Consider the following 20,489-nt stretch of genomic DNA (forward strand, 5'->3'; position numbering starts at 1 on the left):
GGCGGCACAGTGGTTCCGGTCGCTGGTCAGAGATCATGATTTTTCATGACCAATGTTTAGAAAATATATTTTTTTGAATTTTTTTGAGGCATTTCCGATTTTTTATTTATTTATATGATATTTCTTGATGTTTTTAAAAAGTTCTTGGGCATTTTTAAAATAGGATCATAGGAGAACCTTAGTACTCAGCTAGTATAAGTAAATTAGACTGATTTTATATCGTTAAATGCAGTCTAAGAAATGGCTTACCATTAATTTTTATGTATAATATTTTTTTTATAATATGCAGTATTCGAAAACACATATAATCTATATATTGACAAAAATATTTGTTAAACTATTACGGTTTTTATACAATTTCAAAACGCTACTTTTAATAATAATATTTTAATCTAGTAAAAAAAAATACTTCAATTTCAAATTTTCAATAAGTATAAATAACGGTTTCTTATAATCTAATTGGACTCCGCTGTATAAAACGCACTAGAGATTGCTGAGTGCTCATAATTGCGTGAGCCGTTTTGGCTTGATGTTTTATTTTCCATAAATTTTGAGCATAATGTAAATTTCTTTAATAAAAGAAATGTTTATTTTTAAATAATAAATACATGTTAATGTTTAAAAAATATAAAATAGCTTAAATTTTGTAACAGTTCATTACAGTATAATGCTATCGATAACTTCAAATTTGTATGCATACGTGACAACCCTAGTTCTCAAGCCGTTGTTGTTCTTTCAATTAAGCCACTAATATTTAAAAAAAAAGGTACGCCCACGCCCTAGAAAGCCAGATAAACTAGCTCTATGCCCAGGAATAAAACAGGATAACCTTAAGTACTCACCAGTAATTAAAAAACTGATGAAAATCCTGTGTTTAGACTGTGTTTTTATAGACCAAAATATTTGGGCGTTGACGCAGTCACGCATTCCAAACAGACTTGTGATTTCCCAGTGTTTACTCATGTTTTTTGGAACCTCCTCACAGAACCATGGTAGTGCTAGACTCCTGCTGGTCCCCAATCATCTGGTCGGATAATGTGCGGACTGGAAGCTACGCCGTGGCCGGCTATACGGCTGCACTGTCCGCCGTGATGATCACTCTGATCTCCTACATGCTGGCGGGCGGGGAGTCTGCGCAGCTCTACTCTCCGCTCTTCGAGACGGATATCCGCTCGTCCATGCCCATTGCAGGTGGCTTCTTCATCATCTACTTCCTGCTGATCATCCTGGCCTCTTACTTGGTCTACTACGGCATTAAGATCAGGTAAGTCTTTCTTTAAGTCTCTTATAAATGGTTATAATAACGATTGCATTCCCCAGCACTCGGGGATGGCTGCTTCCTTGGTTGGGACTCATTGGACTGGCCATTCTCTTCCAGTTCTGCTGGAGTCTGTGGCTCATTGGAGGCTATTATATTTATGTGAGTTCAGGCTGCTCTCTTATAAACCATAACTAATGATTGCTCTTTCTTGTAATCCCCAGCTGGAGCAAACTTTATCAGCTCTACTGAACTTTGTTTGGGTGGCCTACAATGTAAGTTCTTCACCTGAACATTGCAAAACCAATTTATTTACCCATTTTATTGCATATCCCACAGATCTACTGCTGGCTGGTGGTCTTCTCGCAGTACCAGATATTCCTGAAGATCCAGAACCCGAACATTGAGCTGCTGATGCCATGAAGGACTGCCACTTCCAAACATAAGCTCGAATATGAGAATACTTTCTCCCACTTGGCACGCTACAAAGAGTCCGTCCAAGCGCATTTTACACAATAAGAATTCCATTCATTTCCACAGATGCCTACCAAATAGTTTTATATAAATTTATATATTTTACACACCTTTATACACGATCAATTATACTAATGTATAAATCGAATGCCTTAGTCTGCTAAACGACAATTAAACAAATAGATTCGTAAAACTACTAGATCGCTGCCTATGCTACCGGGGTCCTTGGGGCCAATAAATCATTGTGGGCTTTTGAATATCAACGTTTATTAGCGTAAATTAAGTTTAGGTGTACTCTAATTATACGAATTTGTGTGTGTTTACATCGAGAAAGGTATTATTTGTACAGAAACTTTGAATGAAAACTGACAACCTTTTACCACAGAAGCAGGGGGATCTAAACTGGATGAAAGTGGGGCGGGTGGGGAATCGGAGAGGGAGCGGGTGTACGCGAGTCATTAAATATACATTAAGGTAAATCTTAGGATCGAATATTTTACAAAGCCTGGTGTTGGACACAGAGCAATGGGCTGGAATCGCTGGCCTAGTAGACTAGGTCTTCTCCTCCTTCTCCTTGTTGTAGCGCTCCAGTTCCTTAAGGAACTGCGCCTTCGGCTTCATCACGTTGGGTCGATCTCCGCGGCAGTTGGGGCAGAACCACTTGCCCTTCGGTTTGAGCACCAGGGAGACGCACGAGAAGTGGAACCACTCGATGGGGCACAGGTCGTTGTCGCACAAGATCATCTCGCCAAAGGAGATCTGCCAGAGGAAATGTATTAGTCTCGGAATTCCCACAGAGGGTGCACAGTAGACACTCACCTGATTGCAGACACAGTAGGTCGGCTCGTCCGGATCAATTGTCTCCGGCGGCGGCGTCTCCTCACGCGTGCTGGCATTGGCATTTGAGGCCCCAGAGCCGCGAACCTTGCGCTTCTTTTTCTTGCCGGAATTGTTGCCAGCACCGACCACGCCGGCTCCGCTGCCGCTGGCACCGCCTCCGCCGGCAGCTCCACTGCTTGTAGCCGCAGAACCGCTGGCCAAACCGCCGGACGCCGCCTGCAGACTGGCCTTTCGGCCCTGACCCGATCCACTGGCTCCGCCCAGCGATGATTTGCGCTCTCCACTGCCTCCCCCGCTGCCACTGGCCTCGTTGGCCGAGTTGGACTCGTTGCCGCCCATCTCCAGGGAGCCGCCGTTGTTGACCAGGCTCTCGTTTCGCCTCCTCGAGCGCTTGCTGCCCGTGCGCTGTAGATCTCCGCCAGCGCCGCCTCCTCCGCTGCCACTGATGTTGCCATTGGAGCCGCTGTTGCCTCCGTTGCTGACATGGCTGGAGCGCTCCGAGCTGGGCGTTGAGCTGCCACCGTTGCCCGAGGGCATGGCACTGGAACCGGACACAAGGCCACCTGCATAGCCGCCCAGGGCATAGTGATCCTTGGACGAGAGCAGGCCATTTCCGTTCAGGCCACCGTTGCCGGTGCCCGACTGGTTGCCCTGCTCGCGCATGGGGCTCTGCAGACGCTGCAGCTTCGAGGGCTGGCCATCCTCCAGCAGCGAGGCATACCGATCGCGCTCCTCCTTCAGGTCCAGGTTCTGCTGGTCCGTGTCCAGCTGGCGCAGCTTGCCATCGATTATCTCCTGCATGTGGTTGACAATCTGCATCTTTTCGTCGCCCAACTCCTGGGCCTGGATGAGACTCTGGTGCATCCGCGAGATGCTTCTCGAGCGTCGCCCGGCATCCGGCGAGTTCTGCAGGGACAGATACAGGTCGTAGTAGTGGTCCACGTCGCGAATGAGGCCTGAAAAACGAAAGGCGAACGAAGGGGGGTCGAGGTTAGGTTTTTCACTTTCCGTGCTGGGAAATCTCCGCCAGTACTCACCTCTGTACTGGACATCTATGTCGCGGATGCGGGACAACTGGCGCTGCACGTCGTCGGGCAGATTCTCCACGGAATCGATGTAGTTGTCCACATAGGTGGCCGAGTTGATGGCCTCCGACTCGGATGCAATGGGGTTTATCATGTTGTTTGGACTGCGAATCGCTCTATTCCCGCCGAGACATCGGCTCGGGGACGTGTGATCGACTGGGAGCTGCTCGTCCGGCGCTCTGGAAGAGATCGTCTGGCTATATATCGCTCGATTCCACTTAGTTCCAACTTTTTATATGGCGCTGCGAGTCGCAACTTGCGACTGTACTATGTGTGCGTAAGTATTATTGCAGATATATGTATGTATACAAGGGGTGGTGCTTTGCAACACTGGTCGGCGGGTGGTTTGCAGCACTGAATTCAGGGCACTTACCGACACTGCCCTTTTTCAAATTGACTTTTTTTAAATAAAATATTGCTTTGGGTTTTTAACTAAATATATAATATCTGTTTAAATTTATTTTCACACAAAATAAATGTTTATAATCCCTGTTTTAGATAAACTCAGTTGAGAGTGTGATATATTTTTCAGGTTACAATTTTATTTTAATAATTTTACCAATTAAATAAATGATATAATTTTAAATTTTTAATGATTATATAATTATATTTATTAGTTTTTAATTTTATGTTATTTATTTCTTAAAACAAAACAATAAAAGTGTTAGAAAACACATTCGAAACCACCCCATTTGTTACTTGCGCGGGAAACTACAGCAGTTTCAAAAATGTAAGTTTATTTATACGAAAATTGTATTATTATGCAATAAAAAAATGAGACATCTTGTTAATAATCCAAAGTGCAGTTCATAGGTTATTAAATAAAAACTTACTGTTTCTTAAAAAGAATTTATTTTCAACTTGGAACAGGAAGCCCTCTAAGATTTCCCAACCTTAAACATATAAAACATTTACCTTTTCCAAATAACTTTCCTTGATATTCTTTATTTGAGCGATATTTTTACATGTTCTAAGTACATAAATTGTAAAGTCTTACTTTTCCAATTAGTTTAGACGTATTGCCGGTTATTAAATGCATATTTCTGATTATGGAATATAATTCTACGTTCACATTATTATTTTTATATTACTATTAAAAAAAACACATTTTCACTAAATTATAGTAATGACTTCTTGTCTGCTCTTGCTGAGCCTATGGCAGCACTTCATGTGCAGTTGAGTATCTAGAACTACGTATGAGTATTTATACACAAATATATTAATATATTTTTGATGCGGTCGTTCTGAGTTTCGGCACGTACTTCTTGTGCATTTGGCTTAATTCTAGTTACGAGATGCGATTGAGATTCAAGTTGATATCACTTAGAAGCTTAAAAAATCTTTTAGAGTTTGTTGCAGTCCATTACATTCCTCTTCCTGAGCTTTGAGCACATTATTCTTGTGCAAACTGCTTTTATAGTGTATGTTTAGCTTATACCTATGACGATAGTGAACATCGCAGAACTCGCACCTGCGAAAAAAATAATTTTTAAATATATAAAATTATATTTAGAAACTTATTTGTCCCCTACCAATGAGGACGATCTGCAGTGTGTACATCCCGGTGAGTAATCAGTTGGGAGCGCAGAAGGAATCCCTTGAAACAGATATCACAGTGAAAGGGAAACTTATCGTGGTTGGCTTCATGTCGCCTTTTGGCAGATGGGTCCGTGAATGCCTGCTGGCAAACCGAGCACTTAAAGGGCCGGGCTCCATTGTGGGAATTCATATGTAAAGATAGAGCGTTTTTTGTGGAATAACTCTTCGTGCATTGGGTACAAATATGTCGATCAGGACCATCCGACTTTGATTTCTGGCGCGTGAGGATCCGGGAACCAGCCCCGTGATCTTTTCTGTGGTGGTTACAAAAAGATATTATACTAACTCCTTCAAAAAAGGTATTACCTACCTCTCGTGCCTATGACGACTGCTTGCATTTGGGAACGACTTGTTGCAATGGTTGCAGGGAAATGGTTTTTCGCCCTTGTGGCGGGCTCTCAGATGAATATTCCGGGTGTATGCATCGAAGAACTTCTTCGGGCACTCGGGACAATCAAAGTTTTTGGCGCTACTGTGGCGGAGCAAGTGCATCTGCAGCTGGCCCGGTTGGCGGAAGGAGTGGCCGCACTTGTCGCACACATAGTTAAAGGGCTTGGCTCGCACCCTCTCGCGTCGCCTCCGTTTTTTCTCCTCTAAGCTGACCCTTTGCCGGACAGGCTTTGGCAATGGCAGCGAATACTTCTGCTTGGTTGCATCCTTCCAATTGCACTCACTTAGCACCACCTTGTAGACCTCAGCTCCAGGATCGACCTTGCCAATCTCTTCTTGCGTCTCACATTTCTTAATGCTTACAATCTCATTGCAAGCACGCTTTGACTTTCTCGATGATCTTTTCCTTTCTTCGCCATCTTCCCCTGATGAGAAATCACTTGAATCCAGATCTAGTGAGATGTCCTTCTCATCTAGGACACACTCACTATCCGATCCAAGTTCTGGGTATTTAAATCCTATTTCGGGAACTTTATTAGCTTGCTGTAGAGACTCTTCGTAAAGAACATTTTCCAGTTCCGATTCAATTTCCTCTTCCGAGTTTTGCTTTGCGGCTTGCTTGAACTTCTTATCGATCTGAATGCATTTGTCTCGGAAATCTACAGACTTCTGCAGAGTTTCCTGGCATGTTGCACATATGTGATGAGGAAGTCCCTTTTCTCCGGTTTCTATCTGCGTATAGTTTAAAACATTTACAATATTATTAATATTTTGGTTAACAGATTAGCGAGGATCTATTAATCTATTGAAATCCATTTTTTTATTTTTGGAAAATAACTAAGTTCTTATTAGAAACTCAACATTTAAATATATTAAATACTTTTATATCCTCGAATGTAAACAAACTACATGTATTCGCCACTGCAGCTGGCTTATCGTCTGCGCTTTATATATAAAAACTTAAACTCATACTTGATAAGCACAATCATTTGTTGAGAATGAACTTCCCCTAAGAAACCATTAAAGATAGGAACAGATGTTATAACTTTTTTTAAGCTACATCCTATTTTTACAAAATAGCCTTAAAAAATTAATATCAAGGGTGGTTTAAATTTAAAACCTATTCGCATGCAGTTTTTTAGCAGAATATATTGACCCTTTCACCCTGTGCCCGACCTACCCACACCCCGGTGGTGACTTCAATGTGGTAAATGAGCGCAATGTTGTCCCTGTCATAGAGGTCCTTCACATCTCCATCCAAAGACACGACTTGAAAGCATGTGCGGCACTTCCTTTCCATCGGAGGATCCTTCTCCTGATCCCCATTGCTCTCCTCCTCGGAATGGCCATCAAAGAACGCGCTGTCTGGCGTGGGAGCGGCCATAAGTGTGGAGTTGGAAGCACTGTGGGCGCCATCATCCTCCGCGTCTGCTATGAGCAGGTCTACCAGCTTCTTGTTTACTTGCTTTGGGGATCGCTCTTTTCGGCCACTCTCCACATGTTCTTTGTTGTTCAAAGGCTGGTTCACCTTGATGGAGACAAAAGGTATACACAAACGAGATTAGAATATTCATGATACACCAGAGGAGTTGGAGGGACACACCCATTTTGAATCACCGGCAGTCCGGGACGACAACATCTTTTAAAAGGTGGCCGAAGTTAATGGAATTTCTGCAGTTTCGAAAGGGCTGCCGTTTTTCCGGTGGAAAGTTCCGCGGGCACTCGCAAAGGTCAAGAAAACGCTTTTGTTTTCACCGGTGTGATATGCTACGGACTTGTAAAAGGAGCGTTTGCCGCGCTTTCGAACTGCGCACTTCATCCTTTGCCGGCAAACTGCGAAATTTCTGCAAAACAGCAGCCGGCTTCGCAGGGCTGCACAGCCCCAAAGTAGGGGTTGTGCCAGGGATGCGGACATACGCGTAGTAGGAATTACTTCGAAGGGGGTTTTAAATAAAATATCTTTATTTACAATAAAAAAAATTATCTGTTTGATTGCTTGGTTCTACTTCTTTTAAATTCAATTAGATATATTTATAAAATTTATTTACAAATTTTCCCTTTCTCTACGCCTCTGGGCTTTTTCGGATACAAAAGAACTAGTTTATTATTGGCGCGCTTTTCAAAAATAAACTTTGAGAGAGTTCATCTGTTCATGGTCCCAGCAGTGCATGTCAACAAACATATATGTTGTATATATACAAATATTCAAAGATTTACCCATCCTCCGTGCCTCCAAAATAAAGCTTTTTTGTGCCTGCTCCTTGAAGCCCATCTTGCAAATGGGGGTCTTTGGTTAGCATGCTCCTTGTGGATCCGCTCATGGGACAATCGATTGGGGGTGTTGGCAAGCCGCTAGTCACAGTACTTGCACACAAAGGGCAGCTCTCCGCGATGCATGATCCGCACGTGAAGATTAACTCCTTGCGATCGCACTCCTTGCACTGGTAGTCCCTTAAATATTGTCGTCGCTCATCAGGAAATCCACGAACTCAGCACCAGAGGCTTCCGGAGCAAAAATTAATCCGATAGGGTCAGCTGTGGTCTGTATCGGAATGCTCTCCTTATCGAGGGTCGCCCTAGCAAGATGGGACACCTTTCGGTGGGACAGCATACCCTAATCCCCGTCAGCTTGTGGATATTGCACAGGATGCGGCTGTCGCCCTTGTCGAAGAGTGCCTTGGAATGCCTCGCCTCCTGGCCACAGGTGCGACACAATGCGTTCATTCCCATGGTATTCTTCCTGAAATTTCAGCCGCAGAATTTTACTCTGCTTTAAAAACTCAGTAAGCTATGTTTACCATTTAAATGTTTCCGAATTCGGTGAATGGCAAAAGTAACATACGTTTCCGTGGGAATCCCAAACGTTACACTGAGCTACAAGCAAGATGTGCTTTTTGGACACCGATTGTTAGCAATCACTGCAAAAATTTATTTAATAGAAACTATTCACAAAAAATATTTATAAACAATTATTTTTTATTTTGCTACGATTTTAGAACAATTCAGAATGCTTCATTTAAAAAAATTTTTTCTCTTATTATAATTTTATAAAATTGTTGATATTATCACGCTTTCGGTTTTCATATTCTGATTCACAAACTTATAACAAAAAGCAATTACTACGAAGTGATATATTAAACAGTGGACGTTATAACGAAAAGGAATCCATATTTAAAGTTTTTCAGAATTATATGTTAGGAAACATAAAAATATACAAAGATTTACCCATCCTCCGGGCCAGTTTGGTCCTCGACATCAAGCATTTGTGCCTGCTCCTCGACCTTATTCAGATGCTGTTTCGACTTGTAGTGGGTTCTCAGGCTGTTCCTCCGATTGAAGTGGGTCTGGCACAGTTCGCAGCTAGAAAGGCAAATAATTATTTACGTAGTTCAGATACAACACTACGATCTTTGACCTAAACCTACTGGAATGGCTGTTCTCCGGTGTGCACAACATTGTGGTGCTTAAGGGACGTTGTACTCTTGAAGCCCTTTTTGCAAATGGGGCACACATGAGGTCTCTGATTGGGGTGCTCCTTGTGCCTCCGTTCGTGGAACAACCGCTTGAGGCAGTTGTCGAACCGCTGGCCACAGTACTTGCACTCATAGGGCAGCTCGCCGCGATGCTTGATCCGCACGTGCAAGTTGAGCAGGTGCTGGGTGAACTCCCTGCGGTCGCATTCGCTGCACTGGAACTCCTTGGTGCCCTTGTGCCGCGTGAGGTGGACATTGAAGTTGCCCTTCTCGCTGAAGGTCTTGCCACACTGGTCGCAGAAGTAGAGTTTCTGATCCTTGGTCTCAGCTCTTCTCTCCGCGGCCAGCTTTCTCCGCCTGTCTTTTTTTTCCTCCTTGCTCATACTGTCCTTTGGCCTACCTCGTCTCTTTCTCATAACAGGTGCCACTACTTCTGGGACTTGTTTTCCGGACTCCTCTTCCTTGACATCTACGTTTCTGGACTCCTCTGGCGCTTCATATGAAGGCAGGGGTTCACTCTTCACTTGGATAGGATCCTCGCACCTCAGAGGATCCACAATATCAACCGTGATGTGAAAAATAGGCTCTTCCATGGCTATCGACGTGTTCCTTTCTAGTTTCTTGCTGGATTCTGGTGGGATCTCTACTGGCACAGTACTCTTTGGTAGCTGTAAGGTACTTTCAGGAACAACTTCCTTTTGGAGATCTTTCGGCAAAGGTCCCTTCTCCATTTGAACTTCCAAGTGCTCCTTTTTGTCCTGATCCTTGAACCAGGAGTTGTTAGTCACGATGCAGCGCTCCCGGAAGGCAATGGCCTCGGTGAGATCTAGCAGACAGGACGTACAGATCTCTGTGGGTACTCCAGGGTGATCCTCAAACTGGAATGGAACCTGGATATAATAGAGTTCCAATTTGGTGGTAAGATATCTACCAGAATCCCAGTCAACCGAAGGATGTTGTACAGCACTTCGCTGTTTTCCTTGTGGAAGAGAGCCTTGCCGAGATCCATTTCGTGACCGCAAGTCCGACACAATGTGGTCATCTTGCTGGCGTTCCTTTCAGCCTTAATGAGTTTGCTTAATTCATTTGAAAAGTGAGTTGTTTACTTTGGCAGAGAAGAATAAATAAGCCTTCTGCGTGAATGGCTGAAATGCCCGCAAAGATGGTGAATGGCAATTAACACTGTGCAACAAATTTAAATTACTTTATTCTAATATTTAACAACACTATTGTATCTCAAGAAAATCACAGTACTGTGACTAACGGTTAAAAATATATATTTAACATTTTTAGCATTTTTAAAAATTGTTTATATGTTTTCACTTTTGGATCTTCTGTCACTTTAGTCAAATATTTTGTACTTATGTAGCTGACTCCTTGCTTATGGATTTACTTTTTGCTTCCAACTCTTTCCTTTTGTGATTTTTGGTTTGAAAGTGGAGGTTCCGGTTTCTTTTGGTGATAAACGAGAAGTTGCATATTTCGCAGCTGGGAAATAAGTTATTTCATATTAAACTTCTTTATTGTTTTATTATTATTTCTTACGGAAAGTTACGATCTCCGGTGTGCACCATCTCGTGCTTGCTCCTTATTGACTTGAGATCGAACCTTTTGTCACAGTAAGAGCACTTAAAGGGTTTTATTCTCTTGCTTTCGTGGGTCCTCCTAAAATTAACCATTTTTAATATAAGCAGCGATAGGAAAGTTATTTTTGTAGTTACCTTACGTGACGAACCCGCTTTGTGGTACTTTCGAAGGTCACACCACAATATTTGCAGGGATAGGGCTTTTCTCCGCGGTGCTTCACCCGGATGTGAATATTCAGGATGTACCTGTTGAGCTCCTTTTGCCCGCATTCCGGACATTCAAATGGCTTGACGCCAGTGTGTCGCATTAGGTGCATGTTGAGGTTTCCTGTGTCCTTGAATTTCTTGCCGCAGTGATCACATATGAAGATTTTAGTGCCTTTGTACCGCTTTCGCTTCCCTTTCAAAGCATTTGGACTGGCGTTCTCTCGGTCTCTAGAATTTTTTGGCAAGTTTCTGGTATTCTCTTTGGATTTCCTAAGGGGATGTTTTTCTGGGGTGAGAGGTTGGACAGTGGATCCTGTACTTGAGTCGCGATCTTTCAGAGTTTCCACTTCTTCGTCCTCTAAGTACTCCTCCAGAATCTCGCCATCCGCAAACTCTCTTCTGCTATCCTCATGCTCCTCATCTGAAAGTGGCTGGTCCTTCACGTAGATAGGGTCCTCGCACCTGAGGGGATCCTCGGGATCAGCAGAAGGGTCTTCCGGACAAACAGGGTCATCTAGACCCTTGTTCAGTTTCTTGATGCATTTTGGAAGAACTATGGCCTGGTTCACGCCCTTGTAGGGCAGTACAACAGGCACAACATTTTTCGGGTACGGTACAATAACAATCCTAGTCTTCTTTTTGATAGTTTTCCTCTGATCGGCGATTTCAGTGCTCGCCTCGTTTGGCTTATCCTGATCCTCGAACCAGGAAATGTTCGTCTTGATGCAACGCTCGCGAAAGGCGACGGCATCGTTCAAGTCCAGCAGGCAGGATAGGCAGATCTTTGTGGGCACTCCGGGATGGTCACCGAACTGGAATAAAATAGGGGATCTTAATAATTTATAATATAATATATGCATTAAGGCGAGATAGCATACCCAAATCCCTGTCAACTTGTGTATGTTGCATAGGGCGTCGCTGCCTTCCTTGTCGAAGAGTGCCTTGAAGTGCTTCGCCTGCTGGCCACAAGTGCGACACAGCACGTCCATCCCAATGGACTGTAGTCTGTGATTAAAAACAAGTTATATTGTTTTGGTAAACTAAATTCCTCAAGCTCTCCTGTTTACCACTGTGGCGCCGTGGTTTGGGAATGGCTAAAACATACAGACGTCTCCATGGGAATGGCAAATTTAATACTGAAAAAAAACATGCATCTTCGAGAGAGAAACCCCTTTTTTGTTACATCTCTCAGCTTAAACAATTTGATCTTAGTTTACTTGAATTAAAAACAGGTTTTATTCAAACCGTGGTTGTTCTGTTGAAAAAAATACATTAGCTTTCGTGGTCATTGACAGATTTAACACTTGTCAACAAATGTAGAGTACCTCATTTAACTGAAATCTTGTTTTTGGATCTGCTATTGAACTCCAACTCTTTCCTTTGGTGTTGCTTTGACTTGCAGTGGATCTTCAAGTTGGAGGCGCGGGTGAAGGCAACTTTGCATACTTTACACCTGGGAAAGAAATTAATAGGACATTGAAAATCATTTTTGTGGTACTATTTACTATTTAAAGTGCCTGCTACCGCAATGGAAAGGGCGATCTGGGATTTTACTTACTGAAACTCTCGTATTCCAGAATGAATTTTCTCGTGTTTCGTCCTTTGAGACCTGATCTCGAAACGCAAGTCGCAGGAGGAGCACTTAAAGGGTTTTTGCTTCACAGGCTGCACTATGTGAGTCCTCCTGAAAGGAAATAAGCGAATGTTCGTAAGAAATCCAAGCAACGTAAGGAACACTTTCAAGATAGCTACCTTTCGTGGCGAGTTCGCTTGGTACTGCTCTCGAATTGCGCATTGCAGTATTTGCAGGCGTAGGGCTTCTCTCCGCGGTGCTTTACCCGGATGTGTATGTTTAGTATGTACTTGTTGAACTCCCTCTGACCGCACTCTGGGCATTCGAAGGGCTTGACGCCCGTGTGTCGCAGCACGTGCAGGTTGAGATTACCCTTGTCGTTAAATTTCCGGCCGCAGTGATCACAAACAAAGACTTTACTGCTTTTGTACTTCTTTCGATTTCTTTCTGAAGGGGAGTTCTCGTTGTTTCTTGACTTTTTAAGAGCGTTTGAGGAATGCCCATTGGGTATCCCCTCGTGATGCTCTTCTCCCACGACTTCAGATACTAGAGATTTGATAGTGGCTTCTGTATCTGAATCATCACCACTGTCGTCCTGGGTATCAGAGTTCTCCTCATCACCCTGTGTCCACTCCTCATCGTCCTCGAAATCTTCCAGTGCCTCCTCATCCTGTGTCTCCTCCTCTTCTTTCAGTATCTTCTTATCATCTTCCTCTGGCTTCTCCTCGTTGTCTTCTTGACTATCCGTAGCATAGAGGTCATCCTCCAGGTCCTCAATGAACTCCTCTTCCATATATACGTCGTCCTCTTCCTCTTTAACATCCTTCTTTATCGTAGATACCGTGTGCCTGACTTCTAACGGATTACTCACATCATCGAGATCCTCCTCCTCCTCCTCTTTAGTTCTGACCGATTTCACAGTGTTTGATAGTCGTTTGTTGGTCTTAATGCAGACCTCCCTAAAGGCTATGGCACTTTTAAGACTAAGAAGACAACAGGAACACATTTTTCGGGGCATATTCGGCTGATCCTTGAGCTGTGTAGATGGAAATGCATGCTTTTAATATAAAAACTATACTTTTGACATAAGAACTCACCCAAATGCCCGTCAGCAAGGCGATTTGCACGATAATTTGCTTGGACCCATTGAAAATATTAAGCGCGCCTTTGGTATATATGGTATCCCCACACAACCGGCATTGCGAAGACATTATAAACAATTATTTGTGCGTAAATTTGGAAATTTCTTCATCAGCGCGTCCCAATTGACACTCTGTTGTTATTATTCGTATTTAGCCATTCGCAGTGCTTGCGGTGACTGCGTGCCCGGGTGACTGTCAATTATTGGCGCCAAAATTAAAAATTCTCTAGTTGTGTTTAAAAAATAATCATAACACAGCTCTTAGATAATTGTTAAGTTTATTTGTGTGTCAAAGTAACAAAGTTATATAAGTATATAAGTATTTATTAACTGTATGGCTGTTGCACTGTCAAATATAAAATGAAATTTCCATTAAACAAGATAATCTTTTCAAAATGTTATGATCGTCAAAAAACATAAATGCCTAGTAGTGGTACATAGAAAAATGAAACAAAAAACGTTAATAATAGTGTTATTGTCTTACACGAAATTTAAAATAACTTAAAAAGCGGCAGTCCAGTGCCAAAACAAAAGGAAAATATTTACGCACAGAGATCTTTCTTAAATCAGTATAAAATATGTATCTCCCACCTCAAAGCATCCAAGTAGTGTTTTTAAAAATGAAATATCCCATTTTAGGTGTACAATATTTTCGGCTCTGTTAAGATCGAATCAATAAACGAGTTTCCTTCATCGTACTCCAAGCTTTGCTTTGCATCCAGGATTGCTGTTGCCCTCTTCTGGTGGTTCTGTGTGCTAATATGTTTCTTTAATTTTTCCCTTTCTGCAAAGTTAATATTGCACACAGCACAGCTGGAAGTAAAAAAGACCAAAGGTTGTACACTCTTTAATTTTTCAATTCAGTTTGATCACTTACTAATAAGGTTTTATGCCCGTGTGCAAGAACTTGTGCTTATTCAAACACGTCTTGGTGTTGAAGCCTCTGTTGCACTCATCGCATTTGTAGCTCCGGTCTCTAATGTGTCTTATTCTGCGGTTATAAAATCAAAGTTAATTCTTAAGATACATGAATGGTATGGAGTAAAAATCAACTAAGGGGTCTTATACTTTTATAATGATATTTATTAAAAAGATGGCCTACCGCTCGTGTTGGTTCTTAGCCGTACTGGTAAAGAAAGTATTTGGACAGAATTTGCACTTGAAGGGCTGTTCTCCCAAGTGGCGGACTCGCTCGTGCAGTTTCAACAAATGTTTGGAAACGAATTGCCTTTCGCAGAAAGAGCAGGCAAAATCCTTACGACCAGTGTGGCGCACCAGGTGCAACTTAAGGTTGTATGTGGTCTTGAAGGACTTTCCGCACTCTGTGCAGTCCAGGCATTGAGCTTTCCGGGTCCTTTTCCTTTTGGGCTTGGGAATATTCTCAACGGTCCTGTCTTTCGGTTGCAGAGGAGCAGAACCTGCTTTCTGAATGGTAAGCATTGTTTTAATTTGGATGATTTTACCTCCACGGCCTTTAAAATCATCTTTGCGAATAACATTTTCGCATGCTGCCAACGAAGAACCTAAAGGCTTTTTGACTTTTGCAATACCTTCTTTTGGAACTGATAATTCCTGACCATTTTTTGGAAATCCTATCGGAACAGAAAGTTTTTGAGTGTCTTGATTTGCAATACTGTATGGCTCCCATTTTTCGTAGTCAACCGATTCTTTATCAGTTTCAAATGCCTTCGTATTTAGATACTGAACTTCGGATACACTTAAGTTACGATCTTCTATGGTAACCTCTGATCCGTATGCATCTGTGCCTTCTAAGTTAGACCAAGCATCACAATCCTCTGATTCATGATCACTTTCATTTAAATCGTACTTGTAGAAGTTTTCAAGCTCTTTAGATTCTGGTGTTTCCAAATTATATAGTTTCCAATCTATGAGGTCCTGTATACTTTTTTGATTGTCGACACCTTGGGTGTCATAGGATTCCTCTGATTCTGTGGCGAAATACGAGAAATCCGCGTCTGAATCCGAACTTGACAGTTGAGACTCCAGATCCTGGGCACTTGGGACCATTCCTCTGAGATGTAGCATATTGTGGTTCCGTTGAATGCGTTGCCTCAATTCGGTAAATATACTTAGCTCATTCAGACAAGATGGGCAAATGTGGCGCGGCAGGTGCTCGTCCTCTTGTATCTGTGAATGGTTTCGGAGAATGAGAAACCCGGGACTGTAGTAAAACCACCCCAACTTACCCATAATCCAGTGAGATCTTTGATCTTGGCGAGAATACCACGGTTGAATATGATCGTGGGATTCAATTGGAAGAAAAACAAGGCACACAGACGACATTGTACAGCCATTTCAACGATACTATAGATATCTTAAGTCAAACTTTTTACCAATTAGGATGGGGTACCCATTCCCCAACCGTATTTTGACGGTTTTAATATTTTTGTACACTTTATTCCCGGAAATTACAATATCATAGTCAAGCTCCGGAATATTTTGTTTTGATAATTCTGGCGTTGCCAGATCGTCTTCAAAAAATAACTGTTTTTCCTTCAATGAAACCAGGGATTCGGAACTAGCAAAAGAACTTGTTGATTATAGAATCCAGTTTATTTAATATACATTTTCCACAAGCCAGATTAGTGTCTTTATCAGATATTATTATTATTATTAAGAAGTCATAAGCCATAATTAAAATTATTTTTATAACAAAGTTGAGCTCTCTATCGAACTGGAAATGGTGCTCGATATTGACACTTGTGAACATTTGGCGCCAACTGCGTTTTACTTAAGTGTACAGCTCCTCCTCCGTGATGGTTTCATCATAGACGAAATCCTCGAAAGGCTCCTCTTCCACAAGTTCTTCGTGGTTTGTGTACTGATCTTCCTCGATATCCTCGAGAAGTACGTCCATTTCGGCCTGACTATCCTCCATTTCCACCTGACCCTCCTCCATATATCCCGGCATCTCCTCGGGGTCTCCATCTGATTGGGATTCCGCCTTGCTACCCTCTACCAGCAGGTTCTCCCGCTTGCGATGGTACTTGGTGGTATAGTGCCGCTGGAGGAACGAGTTCTCCTTGAATTCCTTATTGCAGGTGACGCAGCTGCAAAAGAAACCCATGCTCAAATGTCTATTACGGATAAATGTTGTGGTAATCTTACAAGAAAACATCCGGTTGGTCGCTTTTGTGTCCCTCCTCGTGCTTGGCCCGACCTTTGTCGCTGTTGAAACGCTTACCGCATATCTTGCAGGCATGAGCCAGCTGGTCTGCGTGCACTAGCCTGTGAATGGGTGGATATTGAGATGGGTCTAGTTACTCCTGGGCGACTTAACCACTTACCGCTCATGCCGACAGCGGGTGGGACTATTGGCGAATCCCATGCCGCAGAACTTGCAGACATACGGCCTCTCGCCCTTGTGATGAACTCGAATGTGCAGCCGGAGCAGTGGCATGGTGTAAAACTTGCGCCCGCAGTCGTCGCACGAAAACTTCTCGGCGAAGTGCCGCAGCTTGTGGTCCTTCATGTTGCTGTGATCGTTGAAGGACCAGCCGCACTGGTCGCACACATAGCGCTTGATCGAGCGGTCGACCTTTGGCTTTGGTCGCCGCTTTCTGACCCTGCGACCTGGATTCCGCACAAGGGGCGGTGGACTGTCTGGTTTCTGGACCTCCGACACGCGGAGGCGTTTGACCATGACACGTGGAGATTGACTGTTGGGCAACTTCTGGTCCTCTTGTCGTGTTCGCTTGGACGGTGGCGAATTAATGACGGGTTTCACGTCCTCCAAGAACTCTTTATCTTCGTCCAGGAACTCCTTATCATCATCCGCGTCGCTCAAATCCTCCTCAACTTCCCGCTTCAGCAGTAGATCGTCATTTACACGCTGCTCGGCCGCTTTTCCCTTGGGAACTCTCGAGTAGAATGGCGAGGAGGCGGAGGTGTGTCCCTTGTGCAGCACCTCGTGCGTCTTTAGGCATCGCTGCCGGAAGGCGATGGCCTGGCTGAGGTCCAGCAGGCAGCAGGAGCAGATGTGCTGGGGCAGCAGCTTCTCCAGGACAATCTAAAAGTGACGAGATGGTCATAAATAGTTCGAGACTTCAAAGGGAAGCGACGCCACCTCTAGTCCAGTGATTTGCTCGATGGCAGTTCGAATGCGGTGGTTGCGCTGCTCGAAAATATTTTTCGGATGCGGGGTGAAGATGCGCTCGCCGCAGATGCGACATTCCGTGGCCATGGTAGCAAAAATGTATTATTTTAGCTAGTTTCTATTAAAAAAAATATTGCGCCGGTGAAGTGTACAGTGTGACTGCGGAATAGTCGATCCATAATGGCGTCCCGCTCTGGGAAAAATACTACATATACCAAAAATGCCAGGAGGCTGACACTGCTAAGCAGGGACAGCAACCGCCTTTAGTGAGACCTTATATTCGATGCTTGTTCTTCTTTATTTGACATTCGGTGGCCAACGTAATATTTTAAATATTTAAAAAATTTGAATTTGTTTACTTATTATCATTTATTTTTATAATTTATTAACTGCACATTAACAGAGTTTTACTTGGTCATTATGAACTATTTATTATTTGCTGACGGAAAGTACCTAGTTATGTACAATTGACTGGAAATAACTATTTAAACCTTTTTTTTTTCATTGCGCGACAAATTTCACAAAATAATAATTTCTCGTAAGTACTTATTTTACTAGTTAGGTTAGTCAAATAAATAAGCCAGTTCTGCAGAATGAAATTAGGGGAACCACATATATTATCTGCTTAGCCCCTTGTGCACAATGGATTGTTAGTAACTAGAAAGTCTGTCTTAAAGTGTAATTGTCAAATGTTTTGTTAAATAAACAACTCGAAATGCCCTAGAGAAGTGACTCCAGAACGGGAGCAGCCACGAAGCGCCAGCTCTCCCGCCACCGCAATTCCTGGAACTCCTGCAGACTGCGCTGGAAACCGGCCCGCGTCTCCAGGATACTCGGATTCTTTGGAAAATGTTCGAACCAAATCCTCAGCTGCTCGGCCAACTGAACATGGTCGCTAAACACAAAGCCATTCTCGCCGTGCTTCACCAGCTCGTCGAGGCTGCAAGAGAAGATTGGAGGTTGAAATTATCTTTATATTATTAAGGTACTAGAAACACCCACCACTTGAAATCGTAGGCACAGACGGGCAGGCCGCTGCCGAACATATCGACCACCTTCATGGGCAGGTCCAACCCGCTGGTGCTCCAGTGCAGGCACACACCCAGATCTGCGCTGGCCAGCACAGTGGGATAGTCCTCGATCTCCAACCAGGGGGTGATCACCGACACCTTTTGCCACTCCAGTTTCTCGATTTCCGCCACGTAGTGCTCTTTTTGCGGTCCCTTGCCCGTGATAATGCACAGCAGCGAGGGATATACGAGCGGCTCCGCCAGTGCCGTCTCCTCATAGGCCTGCAAGGCCTTCAGGAGTATGCCAAAGTCCTCGTCCGGCGTCCAACTGGTGCTCGAGACGAGAACAGCCTGTCGCTGCGGCTTGTATTGCACACTGCCGTTGGTCAGCTTCTGGGTAAGAGCAGTGGCCTCCAGCACATCTGACTGGTCGGAGTTCTTAGCCTGGAACTGGGGATAGTCCCGGGACAGCTTCAAAAAAAGCTCGTGCTTTTGGGGCAGGTCGATGGGATGGAATTGGGAGGGCGCTCGATCGTAAAGAACTTTAACGGGGCTGAAAAAATGGGTCATAGATAAGATTGCTATAATTAGGACTCTAGAAAGCCTCACCTGATCCCCCAGTTCTGCTGCAGATCCTCCTGCATGGCCCGCGTCACACAGAAGTGCGTGTGTGCCTTGGCACCAAAGTATCGCTCCAGTCGCCTGACCAGTCGGATGAGCGGGCTCTGCTCCCCCTTGGACATGCCTAGAGCCAGCACCGTGTAGGTGTAGTTGTGCCAATCGATGGCCAGCTTGGTCCTGGTGACGGCACAATACAGGTAGCAAACAATCAACGTGGGAATCCCCGGGGGATTCTGGACGAGCAGGAAACTGGGTCGCCCGATGGAGATGAGGGCCATCAGAAGGCTGAGTGTCTGCCAGAAGGCCTTGAAAAGCAGTCGCAGCTTGGGCGTGAGGTTCGTCACTGGCACCGCGGTCAGCTCGTGGATGCGGCAGCAGGGATGCTGGGTGAGTGCCTCCAGCGGCCGCGTCTCCAGATAGCCAATCACGTCCACGTGGTAGTTCTCCTCCAGCAGGCTCTGGGCATGGTACTGCATCCGCGGACTGCGTCCGATGTCACCCAGCACGATGACGCAGGCATTGCGCTTCTTGGGCGGCGCTTCCGTCATCGCGGGGCAGGAAAAATCCGTGGTTTATCTCTGATCTTCGGCAATTGCGCGTTTTGTTGTCCTCCGAAGGGAACGGTGGCTTCAGCCGGATAGCTGGAAAATGCCACGGATCTGGAAAATTATGAAAGTAGTAGGGGCATTCCTTGTTAAGTAAAAATGTAATGTTAAATGAATAAGATCGATTAAAATTAATACTTAGATTGTCTAACCAAATTATATTATTTTTCTAGTTTTTGAAATGCTGATACAACATTTTTTGATTGTTCTTAATACAACTTTTTAAACCAGCTGAAAGAATACCCTTGATGACACGGCATACCAACCTGTTTCATTTTTGCTCAGACAACTATGATGGTTGGAGTCCAAGCTAAATGAATAGTGATGCCACCTGGCCATATAACATTTCTCAGATTAAGGTGATTTGAATCTTATATATTATTTGACATTTTGTTATATTAAATTTGTTTTATAATAAAAATATCAAACAAGACTAGCATTTTATCTAAACTTGGAATGTTTTGGTATGACCTTGCTTGCGTCCCCTAAAAATGCCGCCTAAAAGGAGAT

The 20,489-nt window shown here is 43.8% G+C and overlaps 9 protein-coding genes across 10 annotated transcripts; 1 reads left to right on the forward strand and 8 right to left on the reverse strand.

The window, feature by feature from the left end:
- Positions 1 to 693: 693 nt before the first annotated feature.
- Positions 694 to 1,928, forward strand: LOC108025449 (uncharacterized). The gene is made up of 5 exons (XM_017095947.3): positions 694 to 766; positions 986 to 1,264; positions 1,321 to 1,420; positions 1,483 to 1,533; positions 1,598 to 1,928. Exons 2-5 carry the CDS (start codon positions 990 to 992, stop codon positions 1,679 to 1,681), a joined length of 510 nt encoding a protein of 169 aa, XP_016951436.1. The 5' UTR covers positions 694 to 766; positions 986 to 989; the 3' UTR covers positions 1,682 to 1,928.
- Positions 1,929 to 1,982: 54 nt separating this feature from the next.
- On the reverse strand, positions 1,983 to 3,956 carry LOC108025448 (inhibitor of growth protein 2). The gene is made up of 3 exons (XM_017095946.3): positions 3,610 to 3,956; positions 2,552 to 3,528; positions 1,983 to 2,491 (listed from the first exon to the last, which is right to left on the reverse strand). The coding sequence occupies exons 1-3, from the start codon at positions 3,749 to 3,751 to the stop codon at positions 2,285 to 2,287; spliced, it is 1,326 nt and encodes a 441-aa protein (XP_016951435.1). The 5' UTR covers positions 3,752 to 3,956; the 3' UTR covers positions 1,983 to 2,284.
- Positions 3,957 to 4,582: 626 nt separating this feature from the next.
- On the reverse strand, positions 4,583 to 7,487 carry LOC108025546 (zinc finger protein 271). The gene is made up of 5 exons (XM_017096076.3): positions 7,250 to 7,487; positions 6,827 to 7,174; positions 5,567 to 6,378; positions 5,190 to 5,510; positions 4,583 to 5,128 (listed from the first exon to the last, which is right to left on the reverse strand). Exons 1-5 carry the CDS (start codon positions 7,283 to 7,285, stop codon positions 4,981 to 4,983), a joined length of 1,665 nt encoding a protein of 554 aa, XP_016951565.1. The 5' UTR covers positions 7,286 to 7,487; the 3' UTR covers positions 4,583 to 4,980.
- An 805-nt stretch (positions 7,488 to 8,292) lies between these two features.
- On the reverse strand, positions 8,293 to 10,297 carry LOC108025434 (zinc finger protein 189). The gene is made up of 5 exons (XM_017095924.3): positions 10,051 to 10,297; positions 9,072 to 9,997; positions 8,872 to 9,006; positions 8,445 to 8,564; positions 8,293 to 8,386 (listed from the first exon to the last, which is right to left on the reverse strand). The coding sequence occupies exons 1-4, from the start codon at positions 10,159 to 10,161 to the stop codon at positions 8,555 to 8,557; spliced, it is 1,182 nt and encodes a 393-aa protein (XP_016951413.2). The 5' UTR covers positions 10,162 to 10,297; the 3' UTR covers positions 8,293 to 8,386; positions 8,445 to 8,554.
- An 82-nt stretch (positions 10,298 to 10,379) lies between these two features.
- On the reverse strand, positions 10,380 to 11,997 carry LOC108025431 (zinc finger protein 689). 2 transcript variants are annotated; one of them, XM_044093375.2, is made up of 5 exons: positions 11,980 to 11,997; positions 11,791 to 11,917; positions 10,841 to 11,724; positions 10,665 to 10,784; positions 10,380 to 10,607 (listed from the first exon to the last, which is right to left on the reverse strand). In XM_044093375.2, the coding sequence occupies exons 2-5, from the start codon at positions 11,899 to 11,901 to the stop codon at positions 10,481 to 10,483; spliced, it is 1,242 nt and encodes a 413-aa protein (XP_043949310.1). In that variant the 5' UTR covers positions 11,902 to 11,917; positions 11,980 to 11,997; the 3' UTR covers positions 10,380 to 10,480. The 2 variants fall into 2 exon arrangements, with proteins under 2 accessions (XP_043949310.1, XP_050744521.1); XM_050888564.1 differs by having other exon boundaries at positions 11,791 to 11,995.
- Positions 11,998 to 12,120: 123 nt separating this feature from the next.
- On the reverse strand, positions 12,121 to 13,784 carry LOC108025433 (zinc finger protein 568). The gene is made up of 4 exons (XM_050888565.1): positions 13,583 to 13,784; positions 12,665 to 13,521; positions 12,471 to 12,596; positions 12,121 to 12,365 (listed from the first exon to the last, which is right to left on the reverse strand). Exons 1-4 carry the CDS (start codon positions 13,694 to 13,696, stop codon positions 12,239 to 12,241), a joined length of 1,224 nt encoding a protein of 407 aa, XP_050744522.1. The 5' UTR covers positions 13,697 to 13,784; the 3' UTR covers positions 12,121 to 12,238.
- Positions 13,785 to 13,947: 163 nt separating this feature from the next.
- On the reverse strand, positions 13,948 to 16,090 carry LOC108025038 (zinc finger protein 354B). The gene is made up of 4 exons (XM_017095294.3): positions 15,834 to 16,090; positions 14,729 to 15,774; positions 14,504 to 14,617; positions 13,948 to 14,439 (listed from the first exon to the last, which is right to left on the reverse strand). Exons 1-4 carry the CDS (start codon positions 15,939 to 15,941, stop codon positions 14,262 to 14,264), a joined length of 1,446 nt encoding a protein of 481 aa, XP_016950783.1. The 5' UTR covers positions 15,942 to 16,090; the 3' UTR covers positions 13,948 to 14,261.
- Positions 16,091 to 16,229: 139 nt separating this feature from the next.
- LOC108025485 (zinc finger protein 771) lies at positions 16,230 to 17,913 on the reverse strand. Its single transcript, XM_017095999.3, has 4 exons — positions 17,714 to 17,913; positions 16,935 to 17,656; positions 16,756 to 16,875; positions 16,230 to 16,697 (listed from the first exon to the last, which is right to left on the reverse strand). The coding sequence occupies exons 1-4, from the start codon at positions 17,828 to 17,830 to the stop codon at positions 16,379 to 16,381; spliced, it is 1,278 nt and encodes a 425-aa protein (XP_016951488.1). The 5' UTR covers positions 17,831 to 17,913; the 3' UTR covers positions 16,230 to 16,378.
- A 235-nt stretch (positions 17,914 to 18,148) lies between these two features.
- Positions 18,149 to 20,032, reverse strand: LOC108025526 (chitobiosyldiphosphodolichol beta-mannosyltransferase). Its single transcript, XM_017096051.3, has 3 exons — positions 19,363 to 20,032; positions 18,746 to 19,306; positions 18,149 to 18,683 (listed from the first exon to the last, which is right to left on the reverse strand). The coding sequence occupies exons 1-3, from the start codon at positions 19,920 to 19,922 to the stop codon at positions 18,464 to 18,466; spliced, it is 1,341 nt and encodes a 446-aa protein (XP_016951540.1). The 5' UTR covers positions 19,923 to 20,032; the 3' UTR covers positions 18,149 to 18,463.
- Between the last annotated feature and the right edge of the window lie 457 nt (positions 20,033 to 20,489).

This window comes from Drosophila biarmipes, chromosome 3R (genome assembly GCF_025231255.1).
Source record: "Drosophila biarmipes strain raj3 chromosome 3R, RU_DBia_V1.1, whole genome shotgun sequence".
Lineage (NCBI taxonomy): Eukaryota > Metazoa > Arthropoda > Insecta > Diptera > Drosophilidae > Drosophila > Drosophila biarmipes.

Excerpts from the sequence above, each read along its gene's own strand:
- LOC108025433 (XM_050888565.1), bottom strand. The coding sequence starts at position 13,696 with ATGTCTTCGCAATGCCGGTTGTGTGGGGATACCATATATACCAAAGGC. Across the intron at positions 12,597-12,664 it reads AAGCGAACTCGCCACGAAAG|GAGGACTCACATAGTGCAGC; the intron begins GTAGCTATCTTG and ends ATTTCCTTTCAG. Across the intron at positions 12,366-12,470 it reads TCTGGAATACGAGAGTTTCA|GTGTAAAGTATGCAAAGTTG; the intron begins GTAAGTAAAATC and ends TTTCTTTCCCAG.
- LOC108025434 (XM_017095924.3), bottom strand. The coding sequence starts at position 10,161 with ATGACCACATTGTGTCGGACTTGCGGTCACGAAATGGATCTCGGCAAG. Across the intron at positions 9,998-10,050 it reads TTCGGTTGACTGGGATTCTG|TTTGAGGATCACCCTGGAGT; the intron begins GTAGATATCTTA and ends GTTCCATTCCAG. Across the intron at positions 9,007-9,071 it reads ACCGGAGAACAGCCATTCCA|CTGCGAACTGTGCCAGACCC; the intron begins GTAGGTTTAGGT and ends TTGCCTTTCTAG.
- LOC108025431 (XM_044093375.2), bottom strand. The coding sequence starts at position 11,901 with ATGGACGTGCTGTGTCGCACTTGTGGCCAGCAGGCGAAGCACTTCAAG. Across the intron at positions 11,725-11,790 it reads ACAAGTTGACAGGGATTTGG|TTCGGTGACCATCCCGGAGT; the intron begins GTATGCTATCTC and ends ATTTTATTCCAG. Across the intron at positions 10,608-10,664 it reads ACCGGAGATCGTAACTTTCC|CTGCGAAATATGCAACTTCT; the intron begins GTAAGAAATAAT and ends CTTATTTCCCAG.
- LOC108025526 (XM_017096051.3), bottom strand. The coding sequence starts at position 19,922 with ATGACGGAAGCGCCGCCCAAGAAGCGCAATGCCTGCGTCATCGTGCTG. Across the intron at positions 19,307-19,362 it reads CAGCAGAACTGGGGGATCAG|CCCCGTTAAAGTTCTTTACG; the intron begins GTGAGGCTTTCT and ends CCATTTTTTCAG. Across the intron at positions 18,684-18,745 it reads TGTGCCTACGATTTCAAGTG|CCTCGACGAGCTGGTGAAGC; the intron begins GTGGGTGTTTCT and ends CTTCTCTTGCAG.
- LOC108025449 (XM_017095947.3), top strand. The coding sequence starts at position 990 with ATGGTAGTGCTAGACTCCTGCTGGTCCCCAATCATCTGGTCGGATAAT. Across the intron at positions 1,421-1,482 it reads TTGGAGGCTATTATATTTAT|CTGGAGCAAACTTTATCAGC; the intron begins GTGAGTTCAGGC and ends TGTAATCCCCAG. Across the intron at positions 1,534-1,597 it reads TTGTTTGGGTGGCCTACAAT|ATCTACTGCTGGCTGGTGGT; the intron begins GTAAGTTCTTCA and ends CATATCCCACAG.
- LOC108025448 (XM_017095946.3), bottom strand. The coding sequence starts at position 3,751 with ATGATAAACCCCATTGCATCCGAGTCGGAGGCCATCAACTCGGCCACC. Across the intron at positions 3,529-3,609 it reads CATAGATGTCCAGTACAGAG|GCCTCATTCGCGACGTGGAC; the intron begins GTGAGTACTGGC and ends TTCGTTTTTCAG. Across the intron at positions 2,492-2,551 it reads CCTACTGTGTCTGCAATCAG|ATCTCCTTTGGCGAGATGAT; the intron begins GTGAGTGTCTAC and ends TTCCTCTGGCAG.
- LOC108025485 (XM_017095999.3), bottom strand. The coding sequence starts at position 17,830 with ATGGCCACGGAATGTCGCATCTGCGGCGAGCGCATCTTCACCCCGCAT. Across the intron at positions 17,657-17,713 it reads AGCAAATCACTGGACTAGAG|ATTGTCCTGGAGAAGCTGCT; the intron begins GTGGCGTCGCTT and ends CGTCACTTTTAG. Across the intron at positions 16,698-16,755 it reads GACCAACCGGATGTTTTCTT|CTGCGTCACCTGCAATAAGG; the intron begins GTAAGATTACCA and ends TTTCTTTTGCAG.
- LOC108025038 (XM_017095294.3), bottom strand. The coding sequence starts at position 15,941 with ATGGCTGTACAATGTCGTCTGTGTGCCTTGTTTTTCTTCCAATTGAAT. Across the intron at positions 15,775-15,833 it reads AAGATCTCACTGGATTATGG|ATACAAGAGGACGAGCACCT; the intron begins GTAAGTTGGGGT and ends AACCATTCACAG. Across the intron at positions 14,440-14,503 it reads ACGGGCATAAAACCTTATTA|CTGTGCTGTGTGCAATATTA; the intron begins GTAAGTGATCAA and ends TTTTACTTCCAG.
- LOC108025546 (XM_017096076.3), bottom strand. The coding sequence starts at position 7,285 with ATGTTGTCGTCCCGGACTGCCGGTGATTCAAAATGG. Across the intron at positions 6,379-6,826 it reads AAGTCACCACCGGGGTGTGG|ATAGAAACCGGAGAAAAGGG; the intron begins GTAGGTCGGGCA and ends AACTATACGCAG. Across the intron at positions 5,511-5,566 it reads AGTCGTCATAGGCACGAGAG|AAAAGATCACGGGGCTGGTT; the intron begins GTAGGTAATACC and ends TAACCACCACAG.